At 42.3% G+C, this 20,487-nt stretch overlaps 1 protein-coding gene across 1 annotated transcript in view; it reads right to left on the reverse strand.

The window, feature by feature from the left end:
- Positions 1-5,940: 5,940 nt before the first annotated feature.
- Positions 5,941-20,487, reverse strand: part of LOC102955092 (probable cation-transporting ATPase 13A4) — a 72,489-nt gene continuing 57,942 nt past the window's right edge. Inside the window, exons 24-28 of the mRNA XM_042977112.1 lie at positions 18,451-18,622; positions 17,265-17,458; positions 15,814-15,902; positions 12,371-12,451; positions 5,941-7,217 (exon numbers count right to left, since the gene is read on the reverse strand). Coding sequence (XP_042833046.1) covers positions 7,005-7,217; positions 12,371-12,451; positions 15,814-15,902; positions 17,265-17,458; positions 18,451-18,622 — 749 coding nt within the window. The 3' untranslated portion in view covers positions 5,941-7,004. The remainder of the gene's footprint in view (positions 7,218-12,370; positions 12,452-15,813; positions 15,903-17,264; positions 17,459-18,450; positions 18,623-20,487) is intronic.

Raw genomic sequence — 20,487 nt, forward strand, 5'->3', positions numbered from 1 at the left:
CAAGATCCAGTAGACTTGAAGGACCAACTGTAAAAAGCCTTCACCATAGTCATATGCTAGGATGACAAGGACACAAAACGAGGTCTAAAAATAAAGTTGACTCTTTTGAATTGCAAGTTACTGATTCTATAAACCAAGGCTGGAAGTAGGTCATTCTCTACCTCATTTTACATAACAATCAGGGGCACCTGGGTAGCTCAGCTTCTTAGGTCAAGCACCTTTAGTTCAGATCATGATCTCATGGGATCCAGCCCTGGAGTTGGCTCTGTACTGACAGTGTGGACCTGGCTTGGGATTCTCTCTCTCCCTCTCTCTTTCTCTCTGCCCCTCCCCTGCTCGTGTTCTCTCTCTCCCTCTCAAAAATAAATAGACACCTAAAAAATAACAACAAATAAATAAATAAATAAGAATCAGCAGACTACATAAAAAAGAATAATTTTAAATAATTAGTCAATTATGGATAATTACGTTTTAATTAAACTAGAATTACACTCAAGTCCTAGAATTGTGTGTTCGTTAGTTCGTTCCTTCTTCATTTATGCATATTCTCTTATCCTCCTTTACTGATTCACACAACACATTGAAGAGCTATACTATGTGCCAGGCCAAGACTTAAGGACCCTCCTTAAAGTTTTAGAGATGAAGGAAAAGAAACTATTGCCACATTTAATTTTCTTTGACATCTGCAGTTATGAAGAAGGGCGTAAATAATATTCACGTGCCAATAGTCAAGATGTAGACACAGTGACTAATTTGCTCAAGTCGCAAATCAGGAAAGTCTGGATTAGAGTTCAGAAGGGTGTGATGCCTAAGCTCGTACTCTTAACTGACATATGCCATTGCCCAAAAGGAAATTTGAGGTTGGTTTTCTCTATCCGAGTACTGTGTGGTACTCTATCCGAGTACATGGGGCTCTGAATAAGAGCCAATGACTTCAGCTGGCAAGACTGCTGTGTCAACAAAGCCAGCTCTGCCCTCACCCCAGCCCCAGGTGCACGCCCAGACTCCTGCTGCCTGGAGCCACCCCACTCTTCTCTGGGACACTTGTGAACTTTCCCCACTGTGCTAGGCAGAGCTGTGGGTGGATACACAAAGATTTGGCCTTTCCCAACTACCACTCTTGGCATCCAGACCAAATCAGTTTCTGGGATCCATTAGGGAGGATCCAGACCTACAAAATTAGCCTCAAATCAAACCGGTTTCCAATTAGTCATGGATGGTGGCTTGATTCTTAAGACTATCAAGTTCACCAAATTCTCAAGGCTAGCCTCGGGTTAGGTGAGGACAGAATTGGCTCAGCTTTCAGACCACAGGATCCAGCCAGTTGTGCAGTCACCTCCTCTTGTGCTTTGTTCTGTCCGTATGCAGGCCAGGGACAGAGTGGCTAGGGCTCTGTGGAGCTTTCTCAGAGTATCCCTCCTACATGTTCCTGTATGGACTTCCACTAAATAGGCATTCACCTAGGGGGGAGGAATCTTTCCTATCTTTATAAGTTATGTTTTCTGCTTAACATAAACTTGGAACAACCTGGATCCCAGATGGCCTACCACTCTGAAGTCCCTCCTGAGTCACTGAGAATTTCCACAGAAGCCCTCTGCAAGTGATGCTGCTTGTAGGGCTCCTACTCACAGCATGCTCTCCCCTCCTGCCACCGGGCTTGGCTCTAGGTACCACAGGTCACCACTCTGAGATGATCTCTGCTCCTGCCCGAGGCTTCTGTGGGCCTTGTCTGACCCTGAGATTGGTTGCCAGGGTCCCCAGACTTCTGTGACTGCATGGCCACTCTGTGTCACTTGTCCATTCTCCATCCCCTTCAGGCACTTTCTATCTCCTTTAGCCATTTGGAGACATGTTCAGACTGTCCATGTTACTTGTTACCTATGTGTCTGTGCATGATACGATCACCATTAGCAACATGCATCTGTGCTCCCACAGCCACGACACTGTCAGGATTCTCTCCACCCGCCTTTTATTGCACTGTGACACACAGAACACAGGACGGTTTAGCTCTTCCTCTCTTTCTGTCTCTCCCTCACTGCCCTCCCTCTCTCTCCATCACAGCTTCCCAAGTCCTTGCAAAAGTTCTGAAAGTTAGGGTGAAACCAGAGAACAGAGAGAATACACACCCAGTCGTACTCAAACTTCCCTTGTCCTCCAAAACCTTGTCCCTTGGTTTTTAAACAAAGTGCCCTGCCCCAGTTTTCCCTCCCCTTGGGTTGAGCATATCCCTGAGAGAGCTTTTGTCCCTGCACACACATTCACTCCTTGGGTCCCCTACACATTGAGAATGTCTTTGCAACACATGCCTAACCCATCTAACTCCACAGCATACCTCCGCACTCTGCCATGTAAATGGGCAGCTGGACTGATGAAGCTTCCATGTTGGAATCACTATACTTTGCACTTTGTGTTTTTATTCATAGTCCTATTGTTTTAGTTCAGCTTCTTTGTACTGCATGGAAAGCAGATGTTCACAGACAAAGGAGGAAAAATAAATCAACAAAATGTCCTAGTGATTATATTTTTTATTCAATCATGCCACAGCTGCTTGCCGAGCCCCAACCACTGCCCTGTGCTGGGTGCCGAGTGGGCAGATGAGAAGTATCAGGCTTGGTCCCTACCCTCAGAGAATGTGCACTCTAGTTAAAGTGGAGTTGGGTGGGAGTTGGAGGAATTCAAAATGGCACAGGACCATAATGCATGATCAAAAGAGGTGCCTGCCACACAAAGGAGACATTTGAGGAGTGCGAGCAGTGTGTAGACAGAAGAGATCTCCCTTCTGGCTTGCAGACCAGGTGGCATTCTAACTGGGTCTTGAGAATGAGTGGGATTTGGGCATGTGGGGATGAGAGTAAGAATTATCGATGCCCCCAAAAAGAAAGCAGCATGAGCAAAGGTATTGAGTTGGGAAAGTCCCTGTATGCCTGGAGTGAGTGAATTACCGAGTGCTGGCAATAATGAGCTACCAATTGGCATGAGGGAGGTTAGCCTAAAGCCAAGACAGAGTCCATATGACTCGAAAATGCTGGACAAAGTGGAGGCCGAGCAAAATTCAAGCAAAGATATAGGTTTCTGCTTCTGGAGACCGAAATCACAAACCAGAGCTATATCTGCTCCCACAAAATAGGCTGTAGGGCTCTGGTTATTGGATTTTACTCCTCAGCGATGGGAGTTGACCTTTCTGTGACTGATGATCAAATTCAAGAGAACTTCTATGAGAACTAAAATCTCTTTCTGGAAGCAATTACACTTGTCACGGCAGTCCACTGGATGGTTACCTTGCCTTGATTGCCTTCTTATTCTTCAATGCTACAAACATTTCATCCAGGAGAAACATGGGAGAGTGACAGAGCAGAGAACTCATTGGCAGAAGTCCTGCGTCTGAACACGGCTCCAGCTCCTACATGCCCTTGTACAAGTTACTGAGACTTTTGGAGGGTCTGGTACCTCATCAAAAGAAGGAGGATAGTAATTCTTGCCCTGCCTTCCTCTTTAGATTGTCATGAGGCTTAAACAAGAGAATGAGTGCAAAAGTTTTTGTAGACGGTAGTGCCCTGTTACCAAGCGGGGAATAATGGTGTCTACAGCATTAGGAAATGTCTAAAACTTTGTAAAGATGTGCTTTTGATTCCACATTCCTGAGTATTAGCCACAGTGAAATACCCCACTGCAGAAAGGGAAAAAGGTTGATTTTATAACACCAGAATTACAGATTATGCTTGCCTCTTTTGCACAGAATGACTTATTACAGCATAAACTAAATACAGGACTCTGAATAAATACTTGCTTTTCTAGTCATTGCATCTGCAAGTGTGCACACGCACCCTTCTATGAGCTCAGAGGGTGCAGATGGCACAGACATATTTCCATTCGCAGATCATTACATGTTTCGTGAGAAGAACCCAGAGCCAGAGTTCTTCTCTGTGGGTCAGAGCTGCGTACCTTGGAGCGAACATACAAGGGACCTTTTAAATGATGTGGATCAGATGACTGTGTTCTTTTCTCCTCCAAGTCCTGGTCAGACAAGCGTATCAGGCGCAGGTACTCTGACCTCAGGTTTGGCACATTCTCCCACATTTTCTTTACTGATTTTTTTCAAGCAGCTCTTTCTATGAAAACACACACATCAGAAGTATGTCCCAGCTGTCAGTTTGGTGGTCAGGACCCATCAGTGGGTACCTGTTTTCTAGAATCTTATCCCCAACCAAAGCCACCTTCCAAGGTACAGAGCAGTCAAGCCCATTTGACTGTGGGACCTCACAGGGCTATAAATCTGTCCTCCCCAGCCCGTCTCCCCACAATAGGCAGCCTGATATTCTATGTGGGCAGTGACAGTAAATGGTTCACATCACAGCATAAGATTGAGACATGTGCATATCAAGTCTGAAAAGGATCTGGTAGGTAATTGAATTCCATCGGATAGTTGACTTCCACCTCTAATTGGTCTCTGAATATCCCCTTGTACTGCCAATGTCATGGGGCACACACCTCATGGGTCACCAGCTTCCACTGCTTTTTGAGCTGTTGGGGCAGTGGTCTTCGTGTCAGCCTGAAGCCATTCCCACTGTGCCCTTTACACACTGAGCGTGCCACCAGGCACAGGTGGGAGCCTTCTCTCCCACAGGAACCCTTCAAGTATTTGAAAACAACTCTCACATCCCTTGACAATACCCCCCAACCCCATTTTTTCAAGTAAAGCATTTTCTCACTACCTCTCAGTTACAGTTAACTTCAAGTACAGTCTTCAGAATAAGTCTCTTTTGACAAAGATTTTAGGGTTGTTTGGCTGGTGAGGAAATGGAGTCTTCCCTCTCTGTTTTCCTGCCGGTCTTGTTGAATCACTGAGGATGGAACTTAGGACCAAGGTAAGAGCAACTCAGAGTCTCAGAAAGACAGACAGACACTCATAGGTTTTAGTTTTGTTTTGTTTTTAACCTGCCTCTAGCCCGAGCTTGGCAGGATGCCTGGCATTCATTTGAACATTAGGCCCTGGTATTAGCAAAAGGTTGCTTCCTTCCACCTGGCGAATAAGAAACCTATTCTTTGTTTTACTGTGAGATCACCCCAAACACCCAGCCCTGCTGGAGCTTTGTAATTAGGAGGTATTTGGAAACAACAGAAGGTTTGCTCAGGAGATCTGTGTCTGAGGCCTGGGTCTGCTCTCCTTACTCTGAATCTCAGTTTCCTCACGTGTAAAAGTGGATAAGCCCTTCCTTGCCTGAGTCTGAGTGAATCATGCAATGCAAATGAGACAAGAGAGGTGACAGCACCTGGTAAGGGGATCTTTTAGGTGGGAATGCCCTCGCCCAGGACTAGGTTGTAGACCATCTCCAGCCTGCCATGTTGAAAAATGAGAAAACTACGAGTTTTAGAAAAAGACATTCAGAGCTACCATATCTCTGCTGTGGCTAACTTTGTAAAAGGAAACATTTCTTTCTGTACCAAGGAAGACAATGATTCTGCAGCCTATTTACATGATTCTTCACACCCTATTTTAAAACCAGAAGCAACAAGATACTTTCATGGCTGAGAAACACTGTGTTTCCAGAATTATCTGCAGCCACAGAGCCTCCAGCCATGCTCCGGAATTCAGCCAGGGAAGGGAATGCTTGCAGAGGCTATTGATAAGGAGAAAAGCCAGCTTGGGACACTCCCCCGTCCAGAACCTTCACCTAGGATTTGAGGTTTGTAATGAAAATTTTGCTTTTGCTTTAAAATACTATCTGTGGATGTTTTCCTAAAACTCATAGTTGTCTGCTGAGCTAACAGAAATCTGGATGTTTTCTATGCTAAATGAATCCGAGATAACAAAATTGTAATAGTGATAAAATAAGGGCAATTTCTGTTTCCTGAAAATTGAAGCCTTTTCAAATTTAAGAAATGTGTAGATTGCATAAGCACTTACATCAATTGATAACATATAATGTTGTGGTACAAGACTAATTTTTCTCAAAAATAATTTCCATTTTGTACTCAGCCCCACAAATTATGTAGTTGGTCCAGCTCGGGTTCCTGGGAGAGAAACTAAAGTAGCATGTATCAAAGAGCATCAAAAATTAAGAATTTCGAGATGGCAGCAGCAAAGCATTAAACCAAATGTGGGGCCCTTCTAAGCATGGGGCCCCAGGTGACTGCACAGGTCATGTGCCCATGAAACCAGCCCTAAACACAGGAGACTGTACTTCCCAGCTCCTTTGCCAAACCCTTGATTAATGAGATGTGAGTAGTGGAAGAGAGGCGTTCCACTTTTTGGGTGAGGCAGTGAAAAGCCTTTGTGCCTTCTCCAGTCTCTTCCTTTCCCGTCATAGTGAACGTGGAGTACTTGTTTTCAGCCGGTGGAGCCGACAGATTGAAGCAGTCACCACTGAGGAGAGCTAGTCTACAGAGTCACCTGGACCACGAAAGAAGCTCTTGTGTGTTAAGCCACTGAGACAAGGGACTTGTTTGTTACTGAAGCATGAGCTTAGCCCACCCTTCCAAATATGTAGGGGAAGGCCAGAAGCAGAAGAAAATGTCTCAACTCTGAAAGTACTATGCAGGAAAGGAAACCAGACAGTGAAGACTGGTATAATGGCTCTCATGCACTTGTTTTTCCATCAATAAAATAAGAATTCAAAGGTGATCCTTCACATGTTACAATTCTATGGCTACACATAGTGCTACTTTCAATTCATTTAAAAAATGTTACCTAAGAAAAGAGAGTATATATTCTCCTTGTCCTTTAGCCTCCCAGTCTCTGGGCTGATTGCCATCGTTAGCTCACTCTTGATTCACCAACACCATCAATACTTTCAGAATCAAGAGGAAGGCACTCTTCTGGGGGCAGTGTTCTCTGTAGAAAGTATTTTATCAGGTAAACTTGAATTTGCAACCGTGATTGGATAGGTTTTTTTATTCCAAAAACTCCAGCTGATTTTGTAAGAGTCCCATTGTTTGAAAATTACTGAAACTGGTCCCTTTTGTCATCGTTTCTATGCTTTATCACCTAAGAGATCACTTTGGCTTCAGAGTTGTTCCTCATTGCTCTCAAACACCGGATTGCTGTAAGACACCCTGCTGCCACACTCTGGCATGTCAGAGTAGGACGTTTGGTTTAGCGGGGGCCAGCTGGGATCATCTGCCAAGGCCCTCTGCCATATCCGATACTGGCTTTTTGATTGATAGCCAAAACACCTTTTGAATGTTGTCCACAGGGCTCGGTTTTCAATAATGGCCTCCTGCAAAATAAGAGAGTTATTCTTTACAACCAGAGGTTGGCTATGGTCCTCCATAGACCCTACAGAGGAGCTACCACATTAGCTGCTTAGATCCAGCTTGACAAAAAACTTGAGGCCTGTAAGAACAAATCCAATGTGGTTTCATGAGATAGGTCTCAGCCTCTCAAGCTTTTCCACTCAAGGAGCTCTTCTGGGAAAATAGAGATTTCCCAGTTTTAAGAATCTGGAAACAGCTTGAAGTAGTCTGCCTCGAGGGTGAAATTCCTTTTGAATCTCATATATAAATTAAATTTAAAATCATTCAAATTCTGCAGTCCACTCCCTACCACACCCAATGGAATAACCCTATAGAAAGATGTGGCTTTGGTGTGCCCTGCCATATGACTGCATAGTCCCGAATACAGGTCAATAAATTGGAATGTGGGCCACAGTCTTACACCTGGAGAGATCTGGATTCAAGTTCCAGCTCTGACATCTATGGACAAATCAGTTACCTTATCTGAGCTTCAGTGATTAGAAATAATTCCTTCTTTGTGTAACTCTCCTTACAGTGTAGGGCAGGGCATGGTATAGATGCCTCCCTTTACCACCTTTATGAATTATTTACTTAACAAATAGCTATGGGGGCATCTGGGTGGCTTAGTCAGTTAAGCCTCCTACTTTGGCTCAGGTCATGATCTCGTGGTTTATGGGTTCGAGCTCTGTGCTGACAGCTCGAAGCCTGGAGCTCGCTTCAGATTCTGTGTCTCTGTCTCTCTCTACCCCTCCTCCCTCATGCTCTGTCTCCCCTCCTTCAAAAATAAATAAACATCAAAAAAAATTTAATAAATAAATAAGACAATAAGCTATGTACTGTGGCCCTATTCACTGTGGCCTCTTTCATCTACAAGTATTTCACTACAATGCAGATTACAGAAGATATGTCTCTTTGGAAACATTTTGGACTGCCATTTTATTTCATGAGTTAGACTGAGCCTCAAACAGACCTCAAGTTATAACATAATACAGAGTGTATAAGAGGTTATTGTGTTATTTTTTCATTTTTATCGTAAGTCATAAAAGTTAACCATCTTAGAAGTTATCTTGAGAAAAACAAAAAATATGAGAAGCCTGCTGTCCCACAGAATGAGAACTCATTTGGTGTCTATCAGTGGTATCTTTGCTAGACTGGAAGAATCAATTCTATGGGATTCCACAAGGACCTTTGCCAGGGTAGTAGCTTTCCTAAATTCCACCCATCTTTGATATTAGAGTCCCATTGCCAATGGAAATAATAGAGAACAGCTAGTCTGAATCTTTCTGTCTCAAAAAATGGATCATGTGTTAGCAGGCTGTTAAAGACCCACCCAGCCATCTCAAGAGCATCTTGTAAACTTCAGGGCTCACCTAGCCAGACTTGTTATTCTACTTTTTCATTTTGTACTCAGCCCCACAAATTATTACTTTCCCACAGCAAGTTGTTTTTTTGTTTTTTGTTTCATCCTTCTTAATTAAAAAGAGAACGGTAGTTCTCCATCGAGCTGGAATAGGGCAGGATCATAGGTATCCAATTACTGGTCTTTAAAGTCTAACTTACCTCTAGGATATCTTATCAGGTTTTAAACAAAAAAACAAACAAAATGAAACAAAATCAAACACACATACAGACACACACAGAGAGACTTTAGTGCTATAAGACATGCCTTGAGTGTTATCACAATTCTAGAAGTATAATGGCCTGTCTCACCTTGCTTGTCTGGATTGGGAAACTGAAGGACCGAGAAGTAACCTGTTCTGTCACTCTACATTATAAATTAAATGTAGAACTAGAAACAAAAGGAAACCCTTGAAGAAATATGATTTGTAAAACAAAACAAAACAAAACAAAAAACATAAAACAAACAAACAAAAACTTCACCACACAAGCTCTTCAGATTGGCTACTAAAATAATTCACACATACATACATACATACATACACACACATATATACACAAACACATAAGTAATAAAAACGAGAAGGATTAAAACTATCCAGATTAGCTCCTATGCCTTTCAGTTGGAGGTTAGATCATGAGAAAGCAAGGTGAGGATAAGATCCCAATCAAGACTGCTCTAAAATTAGGGATAGTCTTAGTCCTCTCAGCAGACCAGGAAATATTTAGAACTGTGCAACAGGAGGCCAGCCATCCCCCATGCCTGTCCCTTGAAACCTCTCTGGACCATCTTTGTCACCAGCTGGCCACCAATCTTTAGTATCTCCTGTCAGATATACCTAGAGCTATGTGAGGAAAACATCTTGCTGCATCCGTGATAGCCTGCGGTCTTTACCTACTCTGCTCACCTCATAGGGCATGAAATCTTAGTGTCTGTAATTCTCCATTACAACTTCCTTCAACCACAGACTCAAATGGCTTTGGTTTGTTCCTGAATGCCTACTGACAGCAGAAGGTAACTTCGAATAAGTGAAGACTGCCATGCAGGAGCCTGGGGGTGAGAGCTAGGACCCCACAGCATCATTTCTCAGTGTGAAAGCTGCTGGGAACCCCCACTGAACATCTACGCCGGTCTCCATTTCTCAGTGGACTCGAGAAACAAAGGAGAAACTTAATCTTTCATGAGTGTCAAATTATCCTCTCCATCTGCTGGAGGCAAGCAGCGTCACTTCTTAACATTTAATAATTGAACAAAGCTTTACCCAGCTTCTATTAGAATAAAGCAGGGTTTTAGACACTGTAGATACTGAGATGAGTTCTTGTCAGTGCCGTTTACACAATCTACACACTTGCTGTAGACTGTGAGCAGCATCCCTCCATCATCAGGATTTGCCTCGAATTGCACCCTAGGTCATGGCACAGGGTCAACAAATGTTTGTGGAGTGAATGAACAAATGAAAGCCTGCATGACTGATAGATACAAACTAAGAAATGCTAAGTATCACAAGAGATAACATAATGATAATAGTTTATATTTATCAAACATTTACTACATGCTTTTCTGTGTTCACCTTTCATGCTCACAGTAACCCTGTAAGGTTAGGTACCCTTATTATCACGGCGTTTCAGATGAGAAAACGGAGACATAGAGAAGTGGAGTTGCAAGTGCTGCCCAGAGTCAGGCGGCAAGAAAGGATTCCAACCCAGGTGAACTACTTCCGGCTTATGCTTTCTTTTATCTGCAAACATGGTGACATTCGAATGGCTTCCTGCTAGAGGATTATGGGAGACTTTGTTGCTCGATTACCTATAGCACAATCCTCCCAACTTTTTCCTGCCCACCTAAGAGGAAAAAACTCACACACAATGTCAGCAAATCTGTCTAATGTTTGGCATAGATCCACTTTCCCAGAATCCTTTTCTCCTCAGGATGACAATAAGACACAGTTCTGACCAATGAGGCATAAGAGGAAGTCTGAAGGGTGGCTCTAGAAAATGACTTTGTTTCCTTATAAAAGGTTCATACTTAAGGGAAGAAAAGCTTGCTGGTGCCTCTCCTTCCATTTTTTTTTCCTGCATCAAAACACAGGTAATGCTCAGCTATGCGGAAGCTATCTGGACACCATAAGCAATACACGCAAATATGAAAGGCCCGTATCTAAAGATGGGGAGGCAGAAGAGAGAAAGATTGATGATCCCCAATGACACCACTGAGTTGCTGAACCAACTCTATGGCCACTTACCTCGAATCTTCCGGTTAAGTGAGACAATAAATATCTTGACTGTTTAAACCACTGTTACTTGACTCACCCATCCAGGCTTTGGGAAAGATTCATGAAGACGATACTACTACTGCTGTGCCATAGAGGATGGAATAGCATTCCCATAAGGAGATATTGGGGGAAGCTATACCAGGCAGAGGAAATAATGTGATCACTGACAGGGACAAGGTACGAACATAAGATTATCCTTTAAAGGGCAAGGTTCATCCTTCTGCAGCTGGGTATGAGGACACTCATGCGACCCTCTCTTATTAATTTGGTGGCTTTGGAGACCATATGGGTTAGCACGGTACTTCACAGTGTGGTCCCTCCACCAGCAGTATCAGAATCACCTGACAAACACTTGTGCCTATTCTAGACCTTTGAATCGGAAATGCTAGGGGAAGGGCTGGGCAACCTGGGTTTTAATAAACCCTCCAGGTGACTCTGATGCCCACTCAAGTTTGAGAAGTCCTGGATATGCACACAGAGAGAGGCTCTAGTACCTTAATTCTATGTTCTTTTCTGCCACTGTCTCCTGTGTGGTTTTTACCCTGCCTGTTAAGGAAGGTGCTGCAGAGAAGTCAGGTTCCAGGGATTCTCCCCTCACTGGCATAAGGCTGTGTTTGCCACTGGAAACATTGCCACCCAGACTGGGGACAGATGGAATCTGATGCTCACCTCCCCTTTGACATAGATGTCTTTTCTAACGGTGACCCCTGTTCTCCAGGAGGCTTTGAAGAATGAAGATTTGGTCTAAATAACAGCGCTGAAGGAGGAGAGTGAACCACATAGCCAAAGAAAGGAGACCACAAACTCATTTCACTGAGGAAATGGAGTAAATGGGAGATGAAGAATCAAATCTAAGAAAAGCTCACTATGAATCTTATTTCCCATGTGTAAAGTAAAAGAAATAGACGTTGTTAAGTGAAAGAATCCAGACATAAAAGGCCACGTATTCTATGATTCCCTTTATGTGAAATGTCCTGATAGGTAAATGCGTGGAGACCGAAAGTAAATTAGTGGTTGCCAAGGGGTGAAGAAGGGGGAAGGGGGAATGAGGAACGACTGCTAATGGGTACAGGATTTCTTCTGGGGTGATGAGAATGTTCTGGAATTAGTGGTGATGGTTGCACAACTCAGTGAGCTGCACACTTTTTAAGAAGGCGAATTTTGTAGTATGTGAATCATACGTAATTTCAAAAAAACGAATTGAGTCAGTTCTCTACTTGTGGATTTTAGAAACGAACAGGTCCTTAGACATCATAATCCCATTCTCTCCAGGTCCACCATGTCGATGAGAAAATTAACACCTTGTTTGGAGCTCACTAGAGGAAAGCACCATTGCTCATGTCACCAGGGCAGGGAGCCTCTTGGACTGCTGACTCTTATCCTCTAAGGCTGTTCCTTTTTTCAGACTCCCAAAGAATGCCCCGTCCATCCCTACCCACAGTGATCAGAAGCCGGAGGGCACTTACCTCCACCACAAGGGACACAATGAAGTTGGAGCTGAGCATAATTGTGATGTAAACCCTCCACAGAAGAGGAGTACAGAGAAGCTGGTGGGAGATGGAGAATCACTGTTAGTTTGAAGACAAATAAATGTCAGAAAGCTGTTCACATGTTCACAGTGTACATTTTCATAGGTTATAAATCACATGTGTAATAGACATGCTTACCTGTAGACATTACATGTGTGCATATTAGAGGCACACACATAATAACGGAAACTATGATTGCTGCTTTTATTCTTTTATCTTTCTTTCTTCTCCTTTTTATTTTTTGGTGCCCCTGTAATTTCTCAATTTCCCCAAATCAATTCGATCAAAATTTGACAAATTTGATAAAAGTGTTTTTGTTTGCTTGCGTTGCTCGCTTTTATGAGGGAATACAGGAATGTGGCTCTATTCCCAGGAGGCTCTGATCGTACACAAGTCGAATGTGACAGGGGCAGTGTTGCCCTTGTCTCTCTGGTGCCACATCTCCCCTCAGCTGAGCCCTGCTTTGCAGCCCCGAGCCACGGCTTTACCCTCAGGGCTGTGTGCACGGCTGCACAGATGGTGCCATGACAAGGGTACTCACCAGTGGGGCAAGTGGAGCTGGATGGGAATGGATGTCTGGCTAGATAAATGAGTGGATGGATGGATGAAATGAAACCAAGTGCACACTGCTGTACCCGGCACTGTCTCATATACTGCCTTCTACACTGGGGGGATTATAAACTGGTACAACTCTATGGAGGGCAATGCCATTAAAATTAAAAGTGGAAAACCATTTCTGGGAGTTTATCCTAGAGACAGACTTGTACATGCCTGAAATGGTATATGTATAAAGTTATTTTATTGCAGCTTTGTTTGGAATAGCAAAACATTGGAAGCAACCTAAATGTCTATCAACGGGGGCTGCGTATAAATTATGGTACATATATGTATATTGAAACAATATATTAACATAAAGAGAGGAATGAGGAAGCTCTATGTACTGTCGTGGGACAATTACCAAAATAAACTGTAACATGAAAGATCGTGGTGCGGAACCGTGTGTGGTCGGGGCAGCCATGGGCATGCCCCATGAGGGTCTCCTGCCAGGAGAGTAAGTAGCAGGTGCTCCAGTGCTACCCTTGGAATCTCCCACCACATCTACCCTGAGCCCACACTCCTCATGAGTTGCTCATAGCTAATACCTGAGGATGGCAGGTCTTCTAATCACACTCATTCTTATAAGATACTAGATACCTGTGATGGGCAACTGTGGCTGGGCTTTCTTAGAACTGCACTGCAATCTGAAACCCTACCCTCTGGCCCTCCTTCTGTCACTCCTTCATGGGGGTCAGACCTACATCATAAGGTGCCACCCTCCCCTTCTCTTTGGGCTTCCTCGTCTTTTTGCCCCTACAGGCATTTCCTCCATAGCTTGCTCACACGTCTCATCTCATTTTGCCATCTTCAGCTCAGAAGACCTGGAAAATTTAATAGTCTGCTATTTGTGTAAGAATGTGGCAGAATACACATATAAGAAATATATATATGGGGCGCCTGGATGGCTCAGTCGGTTGGGCATCCGACTTCGGCTCAGGTCATGATCTCATGGTCCATGAGTTCGAGCCTTGCATCAGGCTATGTCTGTCAGTTCAGAGCCTGGAGCCTGCTTCGGATTCTGTGTTTCCCTCTTTCTCTGCCCCTCCCCCACTCACGCTCTGTCTCTATCAAAAAATGAATAAACATTTAAAACAATTTAAAAAAGGAAATATATATATATATATATGTGTCTGTGTGTGTGTGTAGGCATATGTATAAAATATGTGTATAAAAATAAAAGTGTATAAAATAAAGTGTCGTCATGAGTAGCCTCCAGAGAGGAGACCTGGTAGCAGGGGAAAAAGGATGAGAGGACAGAACTTTTTAACTTTTGAATATTAAACTTTGTGAATGTATCTCTATTTTTTAAAAAAATGTAATTTTTAAAAATGAGCAATAACTAGGTTACAAAACAGCATGATTCCATTTAAAGTAAACTGCATAAATCAGTCAGTGCACTTTTATAATATACAAAGTTTCAAAGATGGAAGGATAGAGTGAATACTGTTATAATTTTCTCTGCCTGCATATTCACATTTTCTAGAATGTACCCACAATTTTATGTAATAAGAAGAAAAATAATTATTTTTAGGGTGAGCAATAATTCTCTGCAGACTCCTTGGCAGTCATGTTGGCAATGACCCCACACAGGTCCTCCCAAAACTAAATAGGCTCCCTATTTTGTTGTACCAGAGGAATCAGCCTCTCTGTAAGACTCTTTCGTCTTAAAGAGTGTGACTAAACCCAACATATCTTAACCCTAACTTCTGCAGGATTAAGAAGTTTTAACTCACTTAGAAGTCTAGCAGCCAAAGACTATCTCCATGACTGCTTACTCGAATTCGTGAACATATTTAACAATAGTGGCAATTACGCTGTTAACCACAGTGATACAATTATCACAAGGAAAACCGAATGTAGACATGAGTTTGTATGTCACGTGTCAAGAAGGGTTTGTGAAGGTTTTGCTGGTTTGCAATGAACTGTGAGCTTCCAGTGCTCATCTCCATTTAGGAACCTGATCTACAAGGATCAGTCATTTACTGCCCTTATGTGCCATGGGTTATGTTAGGCACTGGTAATATGAAACTGAATAAGATAGGACCTTGGCCTTCATGACACGTGTCTTTGAGTTGGAGAGGTGGGCAGGCAGGCTCACGTAGCACTAAGTAAAAAAAGTCCATTCCCTTTTACCATCTCTTCTGTATTCTATTTATTGGTCTAAAGGACATTTGGTAATAATAAACTTCTAATTCAAAAGTATAGGTTAAAGGAATTGAAATACACATTTCCCCTAGCTTGTATATGTAAAAATTGTCTCATAGATTTTGACATTTGCCTCAAAATTACACACTCTAAGAGAGTTCATGAGGTAAGTTATGGCTCTTTGCAAACAAGTTTTGCAGACATTAAGTATGAACATACAAACACGTCTTTATAGAGATTTTTTTTAAAGATGTAAGTACAGATTTGAGAATTAACAGAAAAAGTGTTATAGGCAAACTGTTTTCAACAGCTTCAAAACAGAAGCGCTTAGGGGAAAAAATTTTCTTACGCTTGAAACAGTGTATGTATATAGATTTTTCCATTCTTACAGGGATCTTTTAAAAGAAAAATGGCCAATGCTTCTGAAATATTTGAAATCAAGACTAGACAGAATCTTATTTCCTGGCTGGCTTAAATTAAAAAAAATACAAATAAATGTAGTATTCTTTTTTAACTCTACTATTCCAAAAGGATAATCAGTGTCACGAGTCCATGTCAATTGCCACCGTGACCTGCTTCTTGCAGTCAGGGTATTATATAACAGTAAACCATCATCATAGCCCAGAGATAAGACTTACATCCAAACGCCTATATAATTCTGGAATATCAGCAAATAGAATGAATAGACACACACCCAGCTGTATGACCAGCACAAGGACAAATATATCTGAGGAAATAAGAACACAAGCTATCATTTAGAGAAATTGGAGTATATACGGAGTTTCACATCTATTGACAGACATAGTCTAGATGAACACTGATTAAGCTTACTTGATTCCAAATCCAAACACAGCATAATAAATGGAAAGTACTCATTTCTATGCAATGGGTCTCACCTCCACAATTTCTATGCATGTCCTTGAAGCAGATGGAAATTTTCACATGTATGTTGTAAGTTTCAATTAATAAAAGTGGGAAATACAGAGAGAGCAATTTTGACCTAATATATTTTCAAAAAATGCCTTGAAGACAGTTAAGTACCCAAGTCTTTTTAATGCAAATCCCCTGCTTCAAATTCTATTCTGGAAAAAAAAGAGGGCTGTAAATAAACAAATATTTAAATTGCAGTAATGTAGAGGTAAGCATTTGACTGCTTTCTCATCCCAAGAAGGAGAAAGGCAAAATAATTTTCTCTAAATAAACTAATTCTTATGAGGACATTGATCCTTCAACTTATGCTTCTAAATTTTCCCAATTAGGGGTGCCTGGGTGGCTCAGTTGTTAAAGCATCCAACTCTTGATTTCGCCTCAGATCACCATTTCATAGTTCATGGGTTCGAGCCCCACATCAGGCTCTGCACTGACAGCATGGAGCCTGCTTGGGATTCTCTCTCTTGCTCTCTCTCTCTGCTCCTCCAGTGCTCATGCTCTCTCTCCCTCTCTCTCTCTTGAAATAAATAAGTAAAGGTAAAAATAATTAACTAAATATTTAATTAATTAAATGTTCCCAATTTGAGAGGTAGGGATGTATACAAATGAATGTTCCACAGGGTAACCAGGTCACCCACTTCTCCTAACACACACCGCACTCCAGTCCAGAATGTAAGGAGGTAGCATGTACTTTGGCCAAGAGCCTCCACAATTACTATAGCCAGGTTCCTTCAGGCTGGACCCCCTCCCAGGCTGCCAACCACACAATGCCATCTTAACCATTGTCTTCATGGCAGGAGACATGTTCCAACTGAGTGTTGTGACACTTCTCTCTCTCCACCTCCTCCCAGATGAATTCCGACAAGTACTGACACGTGAGGAAATAAATGACTCGTCCCAATTTACAGTGGTGCCATGAAAGGACACCTGGAGACAAACTTCCGGTGAAGGAAAGAGGTAGAGGAAGAAGCCCTAGAATTTAATGCAGCTTTGAGGAAAGGAGCTAAGAATGAGGCTGCCAAATGTGTTTATAGAGCCCTGGAGTATAAAGTCAAGGGCTCCAGATAAGCATCAACTCCGCTGCTGCTCCCCGAGTGACCTGGGCATGTCTGTTCCTTCTGATGATCCCTCACCTCTGATCTGGTACAACGCTACTCACAATTTTTATATATGGGCTGCCTAAATGGTTTTCCTTTAGAGAAAATAAGAGCCACGATGATACAGTTGATTGTTCCCAAGAACCATATGGTAGTGTTTTCGAAGCTTGTGAAGGCACCATTACTTCCGATTTTTTCTGGAGCAGTGGGAGAAATGGTTAACTTTGAGATGCTTTCATTTTGCACTGTGCAGGCACTAAAAAGGAAACAAAAAAGGTAATGAACGAAGATGACAGGTCTTTATGGAGCACTGGTATCTACAGGATTCCATGCCCTCAGTGCTTTTGTAATTACCTACACTTTGGGAAAGAATATACTGAAAAATAAGGGGAAAGAAACCAACACAGATAGATCTATATTTTGGATAGATGAATAGATAAAAGATAGATATATGATAGGTAGATAGATAGATAGACAAGTTATTTATTCAATAATTTGGGTACCCTTCATGTGTAGTAAGGTTATGTGGGAAAAAGATGAGTAAGCCATGAGGTTTTCCTCTTGTGGCTTAAGATCTCTGAATATTGATAAATAGGGTGACCATATAATTTATCATCCAACAGGAGCATATTTGAATGTGAAAGGAAAAGACTAGTATCATCAGCAAAACCGGTAGTTGCCAGAGGAGACATGCATGGAAGGGGTGGGAAAAATAGATAAAGGGGATTCAGAGGTCCAAACTTCCAGTTATAAAATGAATGTTATGAGGATGCAAATTACAGCATAGGAGCTGTAATCAAAAATAGCATATTAATATATGGTGACAGATGGGCACCACATATCATGGTAAGCAAGGAATGATGTATAGAATGGTCGAATTGATAACTTGTTATTAATGTAACATTGTATGCCAAATATACTTCAAGGATTAATTAATTTAAAAAATTTCACTGGGATATCAGGCTCAAACTGGGGATGTCTGGGCAAATTATAATGCATGGTCACCCTAGGTGTAAAAGAAGGTCATGGATCATTATCACACAAGACAGGCAAAAGTAAGTGCCAATGGATAATATCCTCAAACTGTGCTACAGAGGAGAGAAGATCACTGGAAAATTCCCCAAGGGACTTGAAAGAAAGCCAACGCCTCCAGAAGAATGAAGAACCCTTTACTTCTTGTCATAAGGGCCAGACCATGTTTGATGGAAATTAGGATGTGAGAAGCTGGAATCAGAGCTGTGATAGTACCTGTGCATCTCCATGGAATACCAAGGCTGCCTCTGAACCAGAATGAAGCCCGCAATGTGCATGGCTAAGCTGAGAAGAAGGTTGAGAATCACAGAGAGCAGCAGAGGTGGGGAGATCAGCCGTCCTGCAGGCCTGAAGGGCACCAGCTTGGGGTAGGCACCATTCAAATTCACTACAAAATGAATTCAAGTGTTATGTTTGTGAGAGAAGGAAAATACTGTATTCTTCATCAGAAGAACGGTGTAACTTCTTAGGCCCACACAGCCAAGGAAACTGACAAACTGGAGTACGTCAGGGTTTTGAGGGAACAAAATACAATGAATGGCTTCAAACTCAAGTCATAGGAGCAATTCTTCAGGGAGAAGACAAAAACAATCATGAAATGCTTTCAGTTTTGGCTATTTTTTTTAATATATGAAATTTATTGTCAAATTGGTTTCCATACAACACCCAGTGCTCATCCCAAAAGATGCACTCTTAAATGCCCATCACCTCCCCTCCCCTCCCTCCCACCCCCCATCAACCTTCAGTTTGTTCTCAGTTTTTAAGAGTCTCTTATACTTTGGCTCTCTCCCACTCTAACCTCTTTTTTTTTTTCCTTCCCCTCCCCCATGGGTTTCTGTTAAGTTTCTCAGGATCCACATGAGAGTGAAAGCATATGGTATCTGTCTTTCTCTGTATGGCTTATTTCACTTAGCATCACACTCTCCAGTTCCATCCACGTTGCAACAAAGGGCCATATTTCATTCTTTCTCATTGCCACGGCACTCTCAACAATAGCCAAATTGTGGGAAAAGCCTAAATGTCCATCAACTGATGAATGGATAAAGAAATTGTGGTTCAGTTTTGCCTATTAAATAGGCAAAGCCCATCAAATTATAGGTGAGGGCATGATGATAATGTACACTCTTATACACTGCTTCTGGAAACGTACACTGACACAAACCTTCTGCAGGGCAATTTGGCAATAAATATGAAAACACCGGAACATGTTCATAACATTTGACATGGTTATTCCATTTCTGGAAATTTGTCTTAAGCTAAAAATATCAGAGATGTAGAAAGATGTTCTTTAGTGCATCACTTACAGTAAACTATGTACATCTACATAATGAAACAACAGGCAGTCACTAAGAAGCAATGCTTTAAAATATTCAGTGACAATGGGACACCTGGGTGACTCAGTTGGTTAAGCATCTGACTCTTGATTTCGGGTCAGGTCATGATCTCGTGGTTCGTGAGTTCGAGCCCCGCCTTGGTCTCTGCACTGACAGCGTGGAGCTTGCTTGGGATTTGTTCTCTCTCTGTCCCTCCCCTGCTCACTCTCTCATTCTCAGATAAATAAACTTAAGTAAAATAAATTAAATAAACTTAAAAAAATATTCAATGACAAAATGAGAAGTGACATCGGAAAAAATGGCAGAGCAGACAGCCCTAAGGTCCCATCCTTCCACAGAAACATTGAAAAACAAGCAGAAACTATCAAAACTAACTTTTTCAGAACTATGAACAACAAAGGTTTACAGAAGTCAAACAAATGCTGAATCAAGAAAAAGGCAACTTAAAAATGGTAGGAAAGCTTTGTGACATCTGTACTTGCCATTGCCCTACCCCTCCTCAGCTCAGTGGCAATTTCAAAGTCGGTCATTGGCCCTCCCAGTGGAGGACTCTGGTCTCTGGTCACAGAGAGGAAGAGCAAACTGCATCCATTGGGTATGTCCATTCTAACCTGTCTGGGGGTACCTGAAGGACTGGTGCAAGGCGCTCATCTCTGTTTCACCTAATGCAAGACTGAACTCAGGGCAGCAGCATCCACTGCTTGAAAACAACTGTAAGGCTCACCAACTACCCACAGTCACCTGGGGCAAAAGATGGCAGTTGAGACATAAAATAATAGCTACGATAAAGAAAAGCTAAAGAACGTTTCTTTGGAAAATTACGGCTTTCAAAAACATATGTGTATTTTGGGGACTATAGAAAACCATGCACACACCTAAGGCAAGTTACCCACTCAGGAAAGACTGGAACAGCCCCTCA

The sequence above is a fragment of the Panthera tigris genome (genome assembly GCF_018350195.1).
Source record: "Panthera tigris isolate Pti1 chromosome C2 unlocalized genomic scaffold, P.tigris_Pti1_mat1.1 chrC2_random_Un_scaffold_76, whole genome shotgun sequence".
Lineage (NCBI taxonomy): Eukaryota > Metazoa > Chordata > Mammalia > Carnivora > Felidae > Panthera > Panthera tigris.